The sequence below is a fragment of the Rhinoderma darwinii genome, chromosome 13 (assembly GCF_050947455.1).
Source record: "Rhinoderma darwinii isolate aRhiDar2 chromosome 13, aRhiDar2.hap1, whole genome shotgun sequence".
In the NCBI taxonomy this organism is placed as follows: Eukaryota; Metazoa; Chordata; class Amphibia; order Anura; family Rhinodermatidae; genus Rhinoderma; species Rhinoderma darwinii.
The window spans coordinates 56403663-56423075 of NC_134699.1; the positions used below are offsets into that span (position 1 = coordinate 56403663).

The 19413-nt window shown below is 44.1% G+C and overlaps 1 protein-coding gene across 4 annotated transcripts in view; it reads left to right on the forward strand.

The window, feature by feature from the left end:
* Positions 1-1720: 1720 nt before the first annotated feature.
* The window catches only part of RPTOR (regulatory associated protein of MTOR complex 1), a 220386-nt gene continuing 202693 nt past the window's right edge, over positions 1721-19413 (forward strand). For all 4 annotated transcript variants that reach the window (XM_075846163.1, XM_075846165.1, XM_075846164.1 and 1 more), the window contains exon 1: positions 1721-1974. In XM_075846163.1, coding sequence (XP_075702278.1) covers positions 1828-1974 — 147 coding nt within the window. In that variant the 5' untranslated portion in view covers positions 1721-1827. The remainder of the gene's footprint in view (positions 1975-19413) is intronic.

A 19413-nucleotide genomic window follows, 5' to 3' on the forward strand; every position in this document is an offset into this window, starting at 1 on the left:
CATCCAAATGGCGTGTTATAATGATGGCAGCTACACGAAAATCACGCAGCCGCGCATCATATGCTGCTGCCACACGGAGCTGTCAAGTGGCTTTTGCGCAGGCAAAACGCTGCGTGATTTGTGTGCGCAAAAACGCCACGTTCGTCTGAATCAGCCCCAAAGTGCCATAAGCGGTGTAAATGCATCAAAAGTCAACTTGCGACATTTCTACGTCAAAAAACAAAATTTTCAACACTTTTAAAATGGAAAATAAGTACACCCCCAAGATAATGTAACGATGGCTCAGGTTATGTGGCAAGGCAAATTATCAAGAAACCTACTATGTGGCGAACTCAGTACGTCAACATTAGAAACATATCCGCAATATTTGAATCCACTCTTAGGCTCAATGCACACAATGCATATCACGTGCGATTTTACCACACGGATTTGTGTGCGGCAAATCCACAGCGTAGTCACTGAGATTCCAGGAAACACGCTGCAGTATTTTTCGGGACGAAAATTGACCTGTAGTGCGTTTTTTAGAATCCGCAGCATGTCAATTTATCTTGCTTTTCCACTTGCGAATTGTACTTGCCTAGTGACGTGGAAAAATCGAATGAAAACGCGCCGAAAAATGCATCAAAACGTAAGCGCATCGAAGAATTCCTGCGTATTGCTGCGGTTTTGGCGAAAATTTTCATTCAGACGAGCGTATTTGTAGTCTGTGTGACTGCCGTTAAAACAACGGCCGTCACACGGACTCATGTACTTCAATGGGGCTGTTCACACGACCGTATTTTCAACGGAGCGCGTGTAGGGTCCGTGAAAAAATAGGACATGTCCTATTTTTTTGGCTTCACACATCCCTCCATAGACTCTAGTTTATGGGGATGTGTGATAACACGTCCCACACGGGTTCACGTCCAAGGTTGGCTACGTTCATCTGAATCTAGCCTTTGGGTGAGAACAGAAGAGGCGGGAGCCGCACATGGCTGAAACCACGTCCATATGCAGTTTGCATGCCCGCGTGCTCTTGTGGGAAATACCACAGTTTTACTGGCAAAACTGTGCTGCCATTCACAATTGCATGTGGTGTGGTTTCGGCGCCAGCCCTCCCTAAGTGACTGCCACAGAAATGCCCTCCCCAACTAAGCGATTTTGCCTCAGGATTGCCCTCCCTAAATAAGTGCAATTCGCCACCGCATGTGGACATTGGTTTCAGCGTGTGCCCTCCACCAAGTGTGTGACTCTGCCACAAGTATGTACTCCACAACTAAGCGGCTCTGCCACAGAAATGCCCTTCCAAACCAAGCGACTCTGCCACAGAAATGCCCTCCACAACTAGGCAACTGCCACAGGAACGCCGGCTCCAACTAAGCGACTCTGCCACAGGTGTCCCCTCCAACTCCTGCCATAAGTGCCTCCGCCACACCTGATACCCTGCAAGTGCTGCCACCATAGCTTTGCCCCCCACCCCATACGCTTATCTCCAGATACCTTTGGATGTTTGTATCAGCCATATTGGACATCACCCAGCATCTCCATGAACTAAAATAAAATGATTCATATCATTCCAGGACGACTGGATGCGTTATATTTACTGGCACATATTAGTATTTGGTGCAAATATTCTCTGACAAATTCCCTCAACGCAAAAAAATTACCAGCAAAGTATAACGCGGTCCCGCTTTTTGATTTCGCAATTCTCCGCGAAGCTTGTTTGTCCTTCGCCGGCCGCCGTTTCCGCAATGCATGCCGGACCCTCCCAATATGGCGGCGTCCGTACCGCTGCGCTGAAGAGCTTTTCGTGGTTTGTTTTCTGGGGAGAGATACAGGAGTCTCGGGATGGATCTTAAGAGCCCCGTCCTGGGCCTCGGAGACGATGAGGAGCTCAATGACTGGAACCTGCCGGCTGCCTTCATGAAGAAGCGGCACTGTGAGAAGATCGAGGGCTGCAAGTCCCTGGCGCAGAGCTGGAGGATGAAGGATCGGGTGAGCGGGGGTGAAGGCTGGCATGACGATTGGCATTGGGGGTAAAAGGGCATAAGGGGCATCTGTATGTGGAGATGTGTCTGAGGAGAGTGACTCAGGGCTTGGGGGACACTTTAGGATGTGGGGATACAACACACTGGGGCCCTCTGTGGTGTATGGTGTTACAGGACTGTGGGTGCTTTTTGTGCGGTAACCCTGGTGACCTTAAAGGAGAACTCCACTTTTGCGCCACATGTTTACATCATACCATAGTTAGAATCTACATAAAATGCTGAATATTTTTGCAATTGCTTTGCTTTATTTATATGGTATGTTTATCCTCCGTTAAGGCTGAAAACATAATTTACCACAGAGCAGTGCATTGTGGGAGGTCAGATGATCATAATTCAGAGTAATCGCTCACATAAGTGTACGCGGTGCGCCAATATGTGGCATTCGGATTCCTAGAAGGAACCAGATTTCTTTGCCATTTTGGGGGAGAATAGAGAAGAAAATAATACCCGCTTTCCCAACCCCTATTTGAGGAAAAACGGATAGATGCCGCAATGAGCATGTGGGTTCCGTCAGTGTCCGTTTAGTTATATATGGAAGCCTGGTGTGAACAGTCTCTTAGCTTTTTATGGGGGCGTTTTCTTTTAAGGTGTTGGAGCGCTGGTGACCCAAGTCTGGAGGACCCTTTTTTTTTTTTTTTTTTTTGCGCGTAGGAATGACGGGACCCTTTGAGGTGAAGGTCACTAAGGTGTAGGAGAGATCAGGACATAGTCATTTAGGAGGTCTGTTAGCGAGGGTTAATCTCTGTGTTTGAGGATCTGGTACCTCAAGATAATGGGGTGCACTTCAGTGTTTTGGATCTGATTGGTTGCAGAGCTTTTGTTTGCCTGAAAAAAACGGAAACCTGACAAACAGAAAGCAAATGAAACAAAAGAATTACCATTGAAATCCGTGTATTCTAATGTAACCGTTTCTTTCCGTTTAGTGTTTTTGAGTCCCCCTTCCTCTGACGGAAAAGAGGTAAACGTTTACTAACGCTGGTGTGAACTTAGCCTAAGGGCTTATTTACACGACCATGGTCATTCTGTGAAAAGTGTACAAAAGACCCTTTGTTTGCCAACAGCTATTGTGAGTTCTAAAAACCAAAGGGTCTTGTGTGCACTTTGACACCCTCTAGTAGCTGAAGGTGACAAAGAAACAATGGGAAGTTGGACGGTGGCTCTACCCTGTATTGTTGTGTGCTCGTGCTGATAAGCATATACTATAAGGGTATGTTCACACGGCCGTTTTTCGGACCGTAAACGCCCGAAAAACGGCTGAAAAACCGGAAGCAGAACGCCTCCAAACATCTGCCCATTGATTTCAATGGGAAAAACAGCGTTCTGTTCCGATGGGGGACGTTTTTGGAGCAGTTTTTCATAGATTCTATAGAAAACAGCTCCAAAAACGGCCGTGAAAAAACGCAGCGAAAATCGAGAGTGGCTCAAAAAACTTCTGAAAATCAAGATCTGTTTTCCCTTGAAAACAGCTCCATGTTTTAAGACGTTTTTTGCTAAGCGTGTGAACATGCCCCAAGGCTACATTCACACAAACGTAGGGGTGGACCCGTGCAGGATGCGTTGTCACCGATCCTCCACAGACTACACTTTATGGAGGGATGCGTGACTCCCAGGAAAATAGGACATGCGGTTTCCGGGAAAAATACACTCTGTGACCCAGATATACGCTGTGTAAAAGTACACAGCGTATCCGTTCTGGAAACTGCAGCGGATTCCGTCCGAAAAACCGCACCAAATTGTGGTGCAGTTTTTCGGGTGGAATATACTTATCACTCCGGTGTTGTCATGGCGACACATTCCCCTGCTCTAAATACATCCTGGCTTCTTAGAAAAACGCTGTAGTCCGTGTGATTGGCTGCAGCAGTCACATGGGATGAAACATCACAGGAGGCCGGGCTGCGCTCAGAAAAGAGGATTACGTCGCTATGACAATGACAGAGGAGGAGTGTAAACTTTTTTTCTTATTTGCAATTTTTGCGGCTGATTCCCAGCGCTTCAGTCACAACACATGGCTATTTGTTACGGGATTTACCTCCACATTAAATTCAATGGACAATAAACCCGCAACGGAAGAGCAGCGATTCCGCAGCGTTAATTGACATGCGAATTAAAGAAACTTACCACAGGTCAATTTATAAACGGTTTCTTGGTGGATTTTTCCGGTTGTGTGTGGAGGAGCTTTGTTCAAATCTCATCCACTCTGCTGCTGCTGTGTTACGCTGCGGATTTTCCGCATTAACCTCCGTTTCGGAAAATCCGCAGTATTTATGCTGTGTGTTTCCTTAAAGGGAACCTGTCATCTCTCCGGACATGTCTGTTTTAGTAAATAATTTTAGTCCCCATGCCATAACCATTCTGGTACATCTTTTCTTAGAACCCCGCTGTTCCTCTATTATTCTTCCTAGAATTTATGAATTAATTGACAACTGGCTGTTCCTATTCCCTGTGTCAAAGGGGCGTGTCCCTGCACTGTCTGAGAATGTGAGCACTGATTGGACATGGTCAGTCTGTGTAGGGACGTACCCCCAACTGGTAACAGCCAGCTGTCAATTTATTCATAAATTTGAAGGAGGAATAACAGAGGGAACAGTACAACAGAGTTTTAATAAATGCTCCAGAATAAAAAAAATGGGGAGAATACAAGTATTTACTAAAATACACATGTCCGGAGAGGTGACAGGTCCTCTTTAGCTTTTATCCTGCTAAAATGGCGTTCTATACGCAGCAGTATCCGTCAACCATAGGTTTTTATTATGAAAAACGGAAACCATGTGTAATGGCGTCCCAAATCTTCCCGACGGCAGATGTTAGGGAAGAGGAGGGTCTGGCATGTTGAATTGTTCGTTATTAGAGAAGAGTAGTCTGGTGGTGGCGGCTTTCTCCCTGAGGACAAATTCACCCTTGGCTGAGCCGAGTCAGGAAAAATAGCTGCCGACCGGATGAGCTTTCGGCCGTCAGCTATGATAAAGTGTATTGCCAGCTTTAGGCTTCGTTCACATCTGTGTCGGGTCCCGTTCTGACATTCCGTCTGAGTTTTTTTCCGTCAGAACGGGACCCTGACTGAAACAAATGAAAACCATATGGTTTCCATTTGTTTCAGTCAGGGTCCCGTTCTGACGGGAAACTCAGGCGGGACGTCAGAACGGGACCCTGACACAGATGTGAACGAAGCCTTAGGGCCTGTTCACATCAGCGTTGGCTTTCCGTTCCGGGGTTCCGTCTGAGCTTTCCGTTGGGTGAACCCCGCAATGGAAAGTCAAACTGAAACCACACCTTCCGTTTCCGTCACCATTGATATCAATGGTGACAGAAACATTGCTAATGGTTTCCGTTCGTCATCATTCCGGCAGGTTTCCGTTATCCAACAAAATCAATAGCGCAGTCAACTCTGCTATTGATTCCGTCGTTAAAATGGAAACCTGCCGGAATGGTGACGAACGGAAACCATTAGCAAAGTTTCCGTCACCATTGATATCAATGGAAACGGAAGCTGTGGTTTCAGTTTGACTTAACGTTGCGGGGTTTACCTGACGGAAACCTTAGACGGAACCCCGGAACGGAAAGCCAACGCTGTTGTGAGCAGGCCCTTCGTCTTCTAGTCTGAAAAATTACATAAGATAGAAGATATTGGAAAATCCTAGATAAAGCAGGTCTAGATGATCAAGGGTGGTGGTCTTCTGGAGGGGTTTCTCTGTATCTGTGTGTAGGGTATGTTAATGTAACTACTTTATATCCAAGTTTGAGCAGCATTTTGAATGTTTTTTTTGTATTCTATAGATATATATTTTCCCCTTTTTGATAGCCTTTAAACTTTCGCTGTTTGTTAAAGGGGTTGTCCGGTCATGGGGTGGTTTTTCATACTGATGACCTATCAGTAGATGATCTGTGGGGGTCCAATACGTGGGCCCTGCATCGATCAGCTCTTCTGGCTGTGCCGGAAGCAGATGGCTCCGGTCACAGTATAGCAACTGTGCTGTAGTACTGCAGCTCTACTCCTATTCAAGTGTACACCGACCACTGCATAACGCCCGGAGGCAGGCGAATCAGCCGATCGGTTCGTGTGTTAGACCGCCACCAATCATATAGTGATGACCTATCCTATGGTATGAAAAACCGCCCCGTGCCTGGACAACCGTTTTTAAGGGGCAGCCAGTCCATATCCCGGAGATTGTCATCCAGCTTTTCCTCTTCATTCTTTTATAGGTCCATTACCGGCTGCATACTACTTTCGGGGCCAGGGCTGTGTTTGCTGTGTCGTTTACAAACAGTACAGTTAATGCTTGGGGATACATGCGAAAAATTGAAAGATTTAACTCTCAAATTCTGCCGCTTGAGAACAATTCTCGATTTCTCGATTTTTCTTGTTTTTCTACTAAACAAGCTAAAAGAACACCATGACAGTGGTTGTGCCAGAATCAAGGCTAAGAGGGCCCATGGTCATTTTGGTAAAGTTTACGCTGTAAAAATTTTCTACGCTTGTCAAGCCTAATGAGGGGTATACAGGGGGTCCACTGTGGCACTTGCCAATCGCCCACATTTTCCCGAACCCACACTGTGCCTAACCCTACAGGCGTTGGCGACTTTTATGCACAATGCGCCTCAGCACTCTGCGACCCTGCTCTGTAACGTTACGTTGTCTCCACTTTGTGGCTGAGATGCTCGCGTTACTAAAGCCTTCCACTTTGTAATAATACCAGGCCTCTAGTCCGTTAACCCCTTAACGCTCAGTGACGTACTATTACGTCATGGAAAGCGCCCTGTTCGCGCTCCATGACGGAATAGTACGTCTCGGGAGTAACGGGCGTTTCGGCCGTCCTCCCGACACATACAGGAGTTGTGACAGCTGCTGTCTCAGCTCCTACAGCGGGGACCAATCGCTGTGTCCCCGCTGATTAACCCCTTAAAAGCCGCGTTCTATAGAGATCTAGGGGTTAAGCTGCGATGGTGACTATGGCAACCGGACACCAAACAATGGCGTCCGGCTATGCCATAGACGGAAGCCTAGTGGGTCCTGACAACGTCAGGACCCACTATGCTTGCTGTCAGTGAGTAGCTGACAGTTCTAATACACTGCACTACGCATGTAGTGCAGTGTATTAGAATAGCGATCAGGGCCTCCTGCCCTCAAGTCCCCTAGTGGGACAAAGTAATAAAGTAAAAAAAAAGTTAAAAAAAGATGTGTAAAAATACGAAAATAAAAGATTTAAAAGTAAAAATCCTCCTTTTTCCCTTATCAGTCCTTTATTATTAATAAAAATATATAAACAAACAAATAAACTATACATAATTGGTATCGCCGCGTCCGTAACGGCCTGAACTACAAAATTATTTTGTTATTTATCCCGCACGGTGAACGCCGTAAAAGAAAATAATAATAAACCGTACCACAATCACAATTGTTTGGTCACTTCACCTCCCAAAAAATGGAATAAAAAGAGATCAAAAAGTCGCATGTACCGAAAAATGGTATTGATGGAAACTACAGTTCGTTACGCAAAAAATAAGTCCTCGCACGGCTTTATTGATGGAAAAATAAAAACGTTATGGCACTTAGAATAAGGTAACATCAAAAGTGAGTGATTTATTACAAAACTTATTTTATTGTGCAAACGCCATAAGACATAAAAAAAAACTATAAACATCTGGTATCGCCGTAATCGTATCGCTCCGCAGAATAAAGTGAATATGTAATTTATAGCGCACAGTGAACGCTGTAAAAAAAATAGAATAAAAAAACAATAGTAGAATTGCTGTTTTTTAGTCACCACGCCACCTAAAAATAGAATAAAAACTGATCAAAAAGCCGCATGCTCCCCAAGAAAACTACAATGGATTCCTCAAGGGGTTTAGTGTCCAAAATGGGGTCACTTTTGGGGGGTTTCCAATGTTTTGGCACCACAAGACCTCTTCAAACCGGACATGGTGCCTAATAAAAAATAGGTCTCATAATCCACTGGGTGCTCCTTTGCTTCGGAGGCCGGTGCTTCAGTCCATTACCGCCCGAGGGCCACATGTGGGATATTTCTCTAAACTGCAGAATCTGGGCAATACGTATTAAGTTGCGTTTCTCTGATAAAACCTTTTGTGTTGTAAAAAAAAATGGTATAAAGAGGATTTTCTGACAAAATAAAAATTTAAATTTCACACCTACTTTGCTCTAAATTTCTGTGAAACACCTAAAGGGTTCATAAACTTTCTAAATGCTGTTGTGAATACTTTGAGGGGTCTAGTTTCTAAAATGGGGTGTTTCATAGGAGTTTCTAATATATGGGCCCCTCAAAGCAACTTCAGAACTGAACTGTAACCTAAAAAAATAAATAAATTAGGCAATACTTCGCTTCTTACATTATACTGATAATGAGCCGTGCCCACCCTGAGGTGACCCCAGTTTTGACCGTTTGTATAAAAGGAGACCCCTATTAGACCGTTTCAGTGTCCGGTTTTCCCAATCATACACCCCGAGAAGTGTATTTCTATTGATGAGTCCCTGGTACATTTTAAAGGGAGGGTTCAATTCCGCGAGTACCTGCCGGGTAAGAGGGCAAGGTATGGCGTGAAGATATATAAGCTGCGAGAGTGCATCAGGGTATACCTACAAATTTAGGATATATGAAGGAAAGGCCACCCCCAAACCAGACTGCATCCTGGACTACAATAGGTACATGGGAGGGATGGACTTGTCAGATCAAATCCTGAAGCCCTACAGCGCCATGCGGTGTGGTATAAGAAGCTGGCCGGGCACATCATACAGATGGCATTGTACAATGCGTACGTGCTACGTCTGTGCAGGCCAGACGGGAACTTTCCTGGAATTTCAAGAGGTGATTATCAAGAACCTAATCTTTAGGGACCAAGAAGGGGGGGCACCCAGTACTTCTGGAAGCGGGGCCACACGCATCGTACCAGGGCGGCAACACTTTCCAGGAGAAGTTCCCCAAACTGGCAAGAAGGGAAAAAGTCAAAAGAGGTGCAAAGTCTACTATAAGGGATGACACAATATACCAATGTGACCCGTGTCCCGAATAACCAGAGCTCTGTATGAAAGAGTGTTTTAAAATTTATCATACATCCCTTGGTTTATAATTTACACCAATTTTACTTACCCTGACGCTTATCCCCCCTCGTCTTTCCCCTCTGAGCCCTGCTGCATGCCCAGGCAGCTGATAACAGCCACATGTAGGGTATTGCCGTACCCAGGAGAACCCACATTACAGTTTATGGGGTGTAGGTCTCCGGTCAAAATGCTCACTACACCTCTAGATGAATGCCTTAAGGGTGTCATTTTTAAAACGGGGTCACTTCTTGCGGGTTTCAACTGTACTGGTACCTCAGGTGCTTCTGCATACATGACTTCGCACTAGGAAATCCCCAGTAGGCCAAATGGTGGTCCTTTCCTTCTGAGCCCTCCCATGGGCCCAAACGGCAGTTTATCACAACAAATGGGGTATTGCTGCACTCAGAACAAATTGCGCAACAGAATGGGGTATTTTGTTTCTTGTGAAAATAAGAAATTTTCAGCCAAAACGACATATATTATTTGAAAAAAATAATTTTGTTTTCGTTCCCAGCCCAATTCAAATAAGTTCTGTGAAAAAACTATGGGGTCTAAATGGTCACAACACTCATAAATGAATTTCTAGAGGGGTGTAATTTCCTAAATGGGGTAATTTGTGGTTGGTTTCTATTGTTTTGATACCTCTGGGGCTCTGCAAATGTGACATGGCACCAGAAAACCAATCCAGCAAAATCTGGACTCCAAAGAACAAACAGCGCTCCTTTGCTTTTGAGCCCTCCCATGGGCCGAAACAGCAGTTTATCACCACAAATGGGGTATTGCCGCACTCTGGACAAATTGGGCAACAAAATGGAGTATTTTATTTCTTGTGAAAATAAGAATTTTTAAGATAAAATGACATATTATTGGAAAAAATATATATTTTTTTTCATTCCCAGCCCAATTCAAATAAGTTCTGTGAAGAAACTATTGGGTCTAAATGGTCACATTATCCATAAATGAATTCCTTGAGGGGTGTAGTTTCCAAAATGGGATCACTTCTGGTGGGTTTCCATTGCTTTGATACCTCTGGGGCTCTGCAAATGCGACATGGCACCCGAAAACCAATCCAACAAAATCTGGACTCCAACAAACACATAGCGCTCCTTTCCTTCTGAGCCCTCCCATGAGCCCAAACGGTAGTTTATCACCACAAATGGGGTATTGCCACACTAAGGACAAATTGGGCAACAAAATGGGGTATTTTGTTCCCTGTGAAAATAAGAAATTTTGATCACAAATGACATTTTATTGGAAAAAATGAAATTTTTTTCATTTCACAGCCCAATTCAAATACGTGCTATGAAAAAACTGTGTGGTCAAAATGGTAACAACAACCATAAATTAATTCCTTGAGGGGTGTAGTTTCCAAAATGGGGTCACTATTGGGGGATTCCTACTGTTTTGGCACCTCAACACCTCTTCAAACCTGGCATGCTGCCTAAAATATATTCTAATAAAAAAGAGGCCTCAAAATGCACTAGGTGCTTCTTTGCTTCTAGGGCTTGTGTTTTATTCCACGAGCGCAGTAGAGCCACATGTGGGACATTTCTAAAAACTGCAGAATCTGGACAATACATATTTAGTAGTATTTCTCTGGTAAAACCTTCTTTGTTACAGAAAAAAAAATGAATAAAATTGAAATTCAGCAAGAAAAATGAAATTTGCAAATTTCACCTCCACTTTGCTTTAATTCCTGTGAAATGCCTGAAGGGTTAAAAAACGTTCTAAATGCTATTTTGAATACTTTGAGGGGTCTAGTTTTTAAAATGGGGTGTTTTATCAGGGTTTCTAATACATAGGCCCCTCAAAGCCACTTCAGAACTGAAAAGGTACCTTAAAAAAAAGGCTTTTGAAATTTTCTTAAAAATATGAGAAATTGCGGTTTATGTTCTAAGCCTTGTAACGTCCAAGAAAAATAAAAGAATGTTCAAAAAACGATGCCAATCTAAAGTAGACATATGGGAAATGTGAACTAGTCACTATTTTGGGTGGTATAACCGTCTGTTTTACAAGCAGATGCATTTAAATTCTGAAAAATGCTATTTTTTCAAAATTTTCTCTACATTTTGCAATTTTTCACCAATAAACACTGAATATATCGACCAAATTTTACCACGAACATGAAGCCCAATGTGTCACAAGAAAACAATCTCAGAATTGCTTGGGTAGGTTTAAGCATTCCGACGTTATTACCACAAAAAAAATGAAATATGTCAGATTTGAAAAATGGGCTCTGAGCCTTAACCCCTTAGTGACCACTAATACGCCTTTTAACGTAATTCACTAATGGGCTTTAGGCTAGGCTGACGCCTTTTCACGTCAGCCTAGTCTAAGTCCTGCACGGGTCTCCAGTGCAGGCAGGAGCCGGGGCTCTGCTGTCTGATGACAGCTGAGCTCCTGCTCCAACGCCCGCGATCGAAGTTTACTTCGATCGCGGCCGTTTAACCCGTTAAATGCCGCCGTCAATAGCGACCGCGGCATTTAACTTTGTTTACAGAGGGAGTGCGCTCCCTCTCTCACCCATCGGCGGCCCGCGAATGCAATCGCGGGTCTCCGATGGGGTGTCATGGCAGCCGGGGGACTGATAAAAGCCCCCAGGTCTGCCCTGGACATATGCCGGAGGCACGTCCTAACAGATTGCCTGTCAGATTTACACTGACAGGCAATAATGCTCTGGTATACGAAGTATACCAGAGCATTATAGCAGCGATCGGAACATCGCACAGTAAAGTCCCCTAGTGGGACTAATAAAATCAGTCATCAAAGTGAAATAAAGATTATTAATAAAAAGTACAGTAAAAAAATAAAACCATTTTTTTCCATAAAAAGTGGTTTTATTTAGTAAAAGTGTAAAAAAAAAAAAAAAAAGTACACATGTGTGGTATCGCCGCGACCGTAATGACTCCATTAATAAAGTTAATATGTAATTTAAACCGCAAAGTGAACACCGTAAAAAAAAAACGCCAAAAACTATGGCGAAATTGCAATTTTTTTCCATTGCCCCCCAAAAGTCATAATAAAAATGAATCAATAAGTCCCATGTACCCCAAAACAGTACCATTCAAAACTACGTCTTGTCCCGCAGAAAACAAGCCCAAAAAATCACTACATTGATGGAAAAATAAAAAAATTACGGCTCTTGGAAAGCGACGATGCAAAAACAAATAATTTTAGTTCAAAAGTGTTTTTATTGTGCAAAAGTCGTAAAACATAAAAAAACCTCCACATATGTGGTATCGCCGTAATCGTACCGACCCATAGAATAAAGGTAACATGTTAATTACGTTGCACAGTGAACAGCGTCAATTTAAAAACGCATAGAACAATGGCGGAATTTCAGTTTTTTTTAATAATCCCTCCCAAAAAGGTTAATAAAAGTTAATATAAAAATTATATGTACCCAAAAATGGTGCCATTAAAAAGCACAACTAATCCCGCAAAAAACAAGTCCTCATACAGCTATGTAGACGAAAAAATAAAAACGTTATAGCTCTTTGAATGCGACTATAGAAAAACGAATAAAATAGCTTGGTCATTAAGGCCTAAAATGGGCTGGTCACTAAGGGGTTAAGGCCAAAACTAGGCTGCGTCCTTAAGGGGTTAAGGGCCTTTTACGCCGGTCAAAAATCATCCGGTGCAGCGAGCGCTGATCGCTACCTTATTTACAAAGGGCAATTATCGGCAACGAGCGTTATATGTGTAAAACCTCCTTAGCCGCACTTGAGCCTCTGCTCTCCTCCTCCGGCCTTCCTTATCCTCTGGACCCCTTTTCAAACAAGGTGTCGTCTTCCTTCTCTTCACCAACATTGTTGTCCTCTGCCCTTGTGAATCACTCCTGCCACTTCTTTTTACCTTTACTTATTTTCCCCACCAGCATCGAGTCCCGCTCCCCAGCCTCCTCCACACCTTGTTGCCGCATCCCCATGTGCCGATATTCAAAATGTTAAAATTTTTACCAAAATCAGATTTGTGCTTAATTGAAATGGTGAATTAATTAAATAGATTCAATTACTCGCCCACCCCTAAGTACATTCAATGGACGCCCTGCTCATTCATGAACAGGTGTTTGGACTCGCGTAAGTAAAGAAATACACCACATCCACACAGCTGTGGTCCAAGATGTCTCCCTTGAAGGCCGAAATTAAATTTCAATTCGGATATGTCTGAAAATGACATTGGGGGTGTCAATGGCTTCCGTAGAACCATGGCTGCTCATGTATGACCATCACTCTTCAGTGGGAGTCTATGGAAGTATGGGATTGAGGTTTTCCCGTCTTAGACTTACATGGCAAACGCTTGCTTGGCTGTTTAGGCGCACCTCTCCATTTACCACTTTTATTTGGCGGCCACCTCACCAGATGGATCGGAGAATCCCGGTTCTGGACATAGGTTTGAGCATCTTTTTCATGTTCATAACATATCTTGTGGATAAGCCATAAATGTCTGGGATTGTAGTACCCCTTTACGGTGTGAACTTTTGTAATAATGCAGTCAGTACCACCCGGAGCTCAGGATGCTGCCGCCACAACTTGTCGGTACAGTTTTATAGAATAAATTGTACGTTTGATATACTGGTATGTGCGTTGCATTTAATGGCGCTTTGCTTTGGGGATATTGACACGCTGTATGACTTACCTCGTGCATGCGGGTTATAAATTAGATTTTAAAATCACATTTCATGCAGGAAAACATCCTTTGGAAGACTTATTATCTTTTCCAGAAACGATGGCGACAGAGGCTTCTATGTACAATGCTTTAACTATATCTCGCAATACAAGTGTAGAAAAATAAATGCAAAAAGGTAATACAAAATAGTACCTAGAAAGTTTTTGGATAAAATTAGCAAGTTTTCCTTTCTGTGATTTGCCTGATGGGATTGCTCTGAATTATTTTAAAGGGAATCTGTCAGCAGACTCGAATTTGCTGACCGTGCTATATACAGGATGGGGAGTGTAGCGTAACTATACCGGTGGTGTCAGTCATGCAAGTTGCTTGACTGAGAAATTGACATTTAATGCAAGGGCCACAGGGGCGGTCCCTTGATGTTCAAGTACTCCAGGCTCTCCTCACTGCTCGCTGCTAGCCTCTACCCTGAGTGACGGCTGTAGTGGTCTCCTGTATGGATGCTAGAGCCATCACTCAGAAGGAAGGGGCTGGCAGCATTCAGTGAGGAGAGCCTGGAGCACTTTAACATCAAGGAGCCGCCTCCGTGGCACTCGTGCAACTTGCATGACCGACACCACCGATATAGTTGCACTAAAATCCCCACCCTGTATATAACGCTGTCAGCAGTTTTGTGGATTCAAATGGCAGACCGTTTCCTTTTTAAGCAGCCTATAGTTTCATAAATCTTATGAGATGATGGTGGCAAAAATCTGATCTGCTAAATCACATGATCCTTCTTGGCCAATTAGCCGAGAGGATCTGAGCGCTCAGCCCCATAGACTTTAAATGGAACAGTACTGCGCATGCCCCGCCTCCGCTCTATACAAACTCCTAGCTGCCATCATGTGGCTGCAGGGAAAAGGGGTCCGGGGTTTTTCATTCTGATGAAAAGTGGGCACTCCCAGCTGTCAGACCCCCATCGATCTACTATTGGATAGGTGAAAAACGCTGGAGGCTGGAATACCCCTTTAATAGACAGAGCATGCACTTTTATCGTTGCGTCCATAGTTAAGTAGCATAACATGACCACGTTATTCAATGGTGCTTCCCTATAACGTTCTGCAGCAATTCTTGGGCGATGTGATGTTATGTACCTATAAATGCAATCACTTCGACAGGTGAAGCCCACTGTTGTGTCTTCAAATTTTGCAATTTTTTTAAATTTTATTATTGTTGACGACCCAAAAAGTAATATTGTGGTATTTTGTCCAACCTTGTTCCAACAAGTCTAATTTTATCCATTGATGTGAGATGTTGGCCAAACAATTGTAAGGCTTTCACTTATCTTCCAGGGATCCACCATAACCCAGCCCATTTATTTTATTTTTAAATGGGTTGTCCAGGCAGGCGGTGGTTCTTCACTCTAATGACCTATCCACAGGATAGGTCATCAGTGTATGATCGGTGGGGGTCTGACACCCGAACCCCGCACCAATCGGCCTTCCGACTGCCTCCGGGCGCTGGAAGTTATGCAATGGTCTGTGCTGTAAGCAGATGGCTCCAACCACTGTCTATCGGCCATGCTGGGTTACTGCTCCTATTCACTTGTATAAGAGCAAAACTGAAGCACAGCCGCTATACAATGACCGGAGCCATCTGCTTCCGGCATCATCCACTGTAAGGGTATGTGCACACGCAAAATCAAAAACATCTGAAAATACGGAGCTGTTTTCAAGGGAAAACAGCTCCTGATTTTTAGACATTTTCTTAAGCCACTCGCGTTTTTTACGCCCGTTTTTGGAGCTGTTTTTCTATAGTCAATGAAAAACTGCTCCAAAAATGACCTGTCGGAACAGAACGCCATATTTTCCAATGAAATCAATGGGCAGATGTTTGTAGGCGTTCTGCTTCCGTTTTTTCAGGTGTTTTTTTGAGGCGTAAACGCCCCGAAATACACCTGAAAACACTACGTGTGCACATACCCTATTACTTCTGGCGCCTGGAGGCAGCCAGAACAGCTGATAATCAGAACAGTCATCTGATCATAGCCATATTTTTGAGTCCATGGCGCCATTTTGATGTGAACATGCTGTCCGACCATCTTGAACATGACCTATAGCGGGTAGTGAATTGAGATTGACGTCCGTGAGGTTGAACATGCACAGGCCATTAGACGTCGGATCTTTGTCCTTGTCAGCTTGATGGTTCCTTCTTGCTTAGCTGCCGTTGACATTTCCACTAATTAATCGTTAGAGTATCAACACCTCCCCGGAGACTAACAATGAGGTTTAATTAGAAGATTTTCCAAAGGGTTCAGGATGTGGGTCACCCCCGTGACATCACTGCCGACACCTTATGTGCAAGTCTTTGACGCTCATAGTATTTGATTGGTAGGCATTGAAGTTTATCTTGATGTCTGAAAATCCAGAGACCTGTGAAGGAAGCCAAAAAATTGACCAACCAAGGTTGGTTTCTCCGGCTTTGTCGTTGTCAGTTCATGCTAAAGTCTGGTGAGGTGGCCTAACTTGAGGGTGTAATTGCACCCACTAAACGGCGTGCCAGTCAGAGGCTGGTTGAGAAAAAATTGCCAAATATATCCCTTCTGTCTATGAGCCCTCACCCTGCAGCGTCTCATTATGAAGCCTACGGTCATATAACCGCCTTAAATTATTGAAGTCCTGATCACATGATTAACGTTCATTCATAAAATCTTGTCTTTCGCAAATTCTACAGCAACACGGAGATGTCATCTTCTGCCTGCACTTTGATCCATTATGTATATCAGATGTTTCAGATTTTTTCATTTGTAGAATAAAAAATGCTTAGTTTCTTTTTTGTCTTTGAACTTCTTAAGGTTTGAGGCCAAGACGTCTTGCGATATAATCTAAATGAGCTGTAAAAATATGAGCATTTTGAGTGAGCAGTAAAATTAATCTATATGAGATCTTTAGCCCTAAAAAAAAAAAAAATGAATATTAGGATTTAAGTATGGCTTTATTTTTGCAAATTAAAGGGGTTGTGCAAGATTAGAAAAACATGGCTGCTTTCCTCCAAAAACAGTGCCACCTTTGTGCACAGGTTGTGTGTGGTATTGCAGCTTAGCCCTATATAACATGCTTTATTTCCGCTCCGTTAATGTTGTTTTGGAGGCAAGGTGGTTGGCTCATTTGCACCATCTAGATTTAGTTTTTAAAGGGATTGTCCCAGAATCAATAATTTATAGCTATTAAAAGGATAGGCGATCGTTTTCAGATCGCTGGGATGCGTTAATATGGGGTTCGTGAAGTCTATGGAAATAATGGAAACCGACGAGTATAATGCAGTGAGGATTGTCTGGGGGTTCGGAACCCCGTTCTCATGATCAGTGGGGGTGCCAGCAATCAAAAAATTGTACTCAAAAATTTTTTCTGAGAAAATGTAGTCCCACATGGCACCCGTTCAAATGTTTTAGGCAACCATGTAATACACAGTTGTGTCGAGTCCTCCAGAGCAGGGACACTCTTTGCAGCATTTTGCCACCCATGCTAATAGAGGGTGGTCCAGAGTGGGGAACCGCACTCTGACATCCATATACCGTAATGTCACATATACAAAGTGCCCTACCCCTCAGTGCTGCCAGTGACATGGATGGAACGATCTCTGTCCATATACTGATAAAGAATGGGTCTATAACAAAAAAAGTCTTTGTTACTTAAAGGACAGTTAGGCCAAATGCACATGATGCGTACTACATGTGGATTTGCCACGCATATTTTTACCCTTTCACCTATGACCGCACCCCTGGAGAGATGTCCCATCCGTTGGACAGGAAACCTGAGGATATAAAAAGGGACACACCTCTCCATACACCCAGTCAGGTTTCCTGTCCTCGGGATCGAAGTATTGTCCTGAAGAAAAACACTTCTCCCGGGGTTGCAGACCCCCTAGCAAGGTCTTACCTTATTTTCACTAGGGGTGCTCTGAAAGGTGTAAGTCTCCTTTGGAGGGAGCAAGCTTAAGCCTGGTACAGGTACTCCTTCCTCTCCCGGTCCATCGCCTCCCTCCTTGGAGGTGGTTTAAGGTCCAGACGGTGGTCCTTCCTCTGGCGGGGAGCGGTTTCCCAGGGTCATGTTCGGCTCTCTGGGCTGTACCATGCCCAGCGTTGGCAGCTTCCGGCACATTCACTGGAGACTTCCGGTCGCCGCGATGCGTCACTTCCGGCGGGGTGACACGTCCAACACTCCAGGAGGTGGTGGTCCTGGTGACCCTTGTGGGGGGGAGGTGCTCCCAGCCAATCCAAGGCCTATTTAGGCCTGAACAGCAGGAGCTTCGGTCTACAGTCGTCTTCCTCCATTATGGAAACGCCAGGAGAAGCACCAGGACGCACTGACCGCTCGGTCACAACCAAATCCTCCAGTCCGGTACTTGAGGAAGGCAGGGCTATGGGTTAAGATAAAAAAAAACAAAACCTCTTCCATACTAAACACTGTTCCCCTTTCTTTTGTACGTATGTTTAGGTCAGAGATTGTCCTAGGAAAAAACAGGATAAGGCCCACAACAAGGAATGTGCTATGTGTAAAAAGAAACTAGCATCATCCTATAATAAAAGGCTTTGTCAGAAATGTTTAGACAACATTATCTCGGAAGAGTCTACAAACTTCGCCTTAAACAGGCTCTGTCACCAGATTTTCAAACCCCTATCTCCTATTGCAGCAGATCGGCGCTGCAATGTAGATTACAGTAACGTTTTAGTTTTTTTCAAAAACGAGCATTTTTGGCCAAGTTATAAGCATTTTTATCTTTATGCAAATGAGCCTTTCTTAAGTACAACTGGGTGTGTATTGTGTGTGTACATCGGGGCGTTTTTACTTCTTTTACTAGCTGGGCGTTGTGAATAGAAGTGTATGATGCTGACGAATCAGCATCATCCACTTCTCTTCGTTAACACCCAGCTTCTGGCAGTGCACAGACACACAGCGTGTTCTCGAGAGATCACGCTGTGACGTCACTTCCTGCCCCATGTCCTGCATCGTGTCGGACGACCCCCCCACCATGGACCCTTTGGCGTCATTGTTGGTCTCTATTTTTAGGGTCGTTTTGGGGCCTGAAGAGAAAGGCCTTATTGAGGACCTAAAGCCCTGTCCCCTAGGGTTAGGTCTTTTGTTATTAGGCCTTTTGGAGTGAAAGGAAATCTTTTGTTGGCCTTGCCTGTGTAGGGAACCCCTTCTTGCTATCTGACGCTTTTTCCAGTAGGTCGTCAAGCGGGGGTCCAAAAAGATAATCTCCAGAGCAGGGAATAGCGCACAGCTTCCCTTTGGATCCAGTGTCTCCTTTCCAGGTTTTTAGTCAGATAGCTTGTCTAGCGGAATTTGACAGGGCTGATGATCTGGCGGAAAGGCGTACAGAGTCTACTGAGGCATCTGCCAAGAAATCTGCAGCCTTAGAAAGTATTGGAAGGGAGGATAACATTTGATCCCTAGAGGTCTTGTCTTTTAGATGAAGCTCTAATTGTGCGAGCCAAATTTTCAGAGATCTTGCCACACAGGTGGCTGCAATGCCCGGATTGAAGGCCCCTGTAGAAGCTTCCCAGGTCTTTTTTAGATAGAAGTCGGCCTTCCTATCCATAGGGTCACACAAGGAGCCTAGATCTTCAAAGGGAAGGGAGTGTTTCCTTGAAATTTTAGCTACTGGGGCATTGAGTCTAGGGGTATTATCCCAGTCTTTACATACATTGTCCACAAAGGAAAA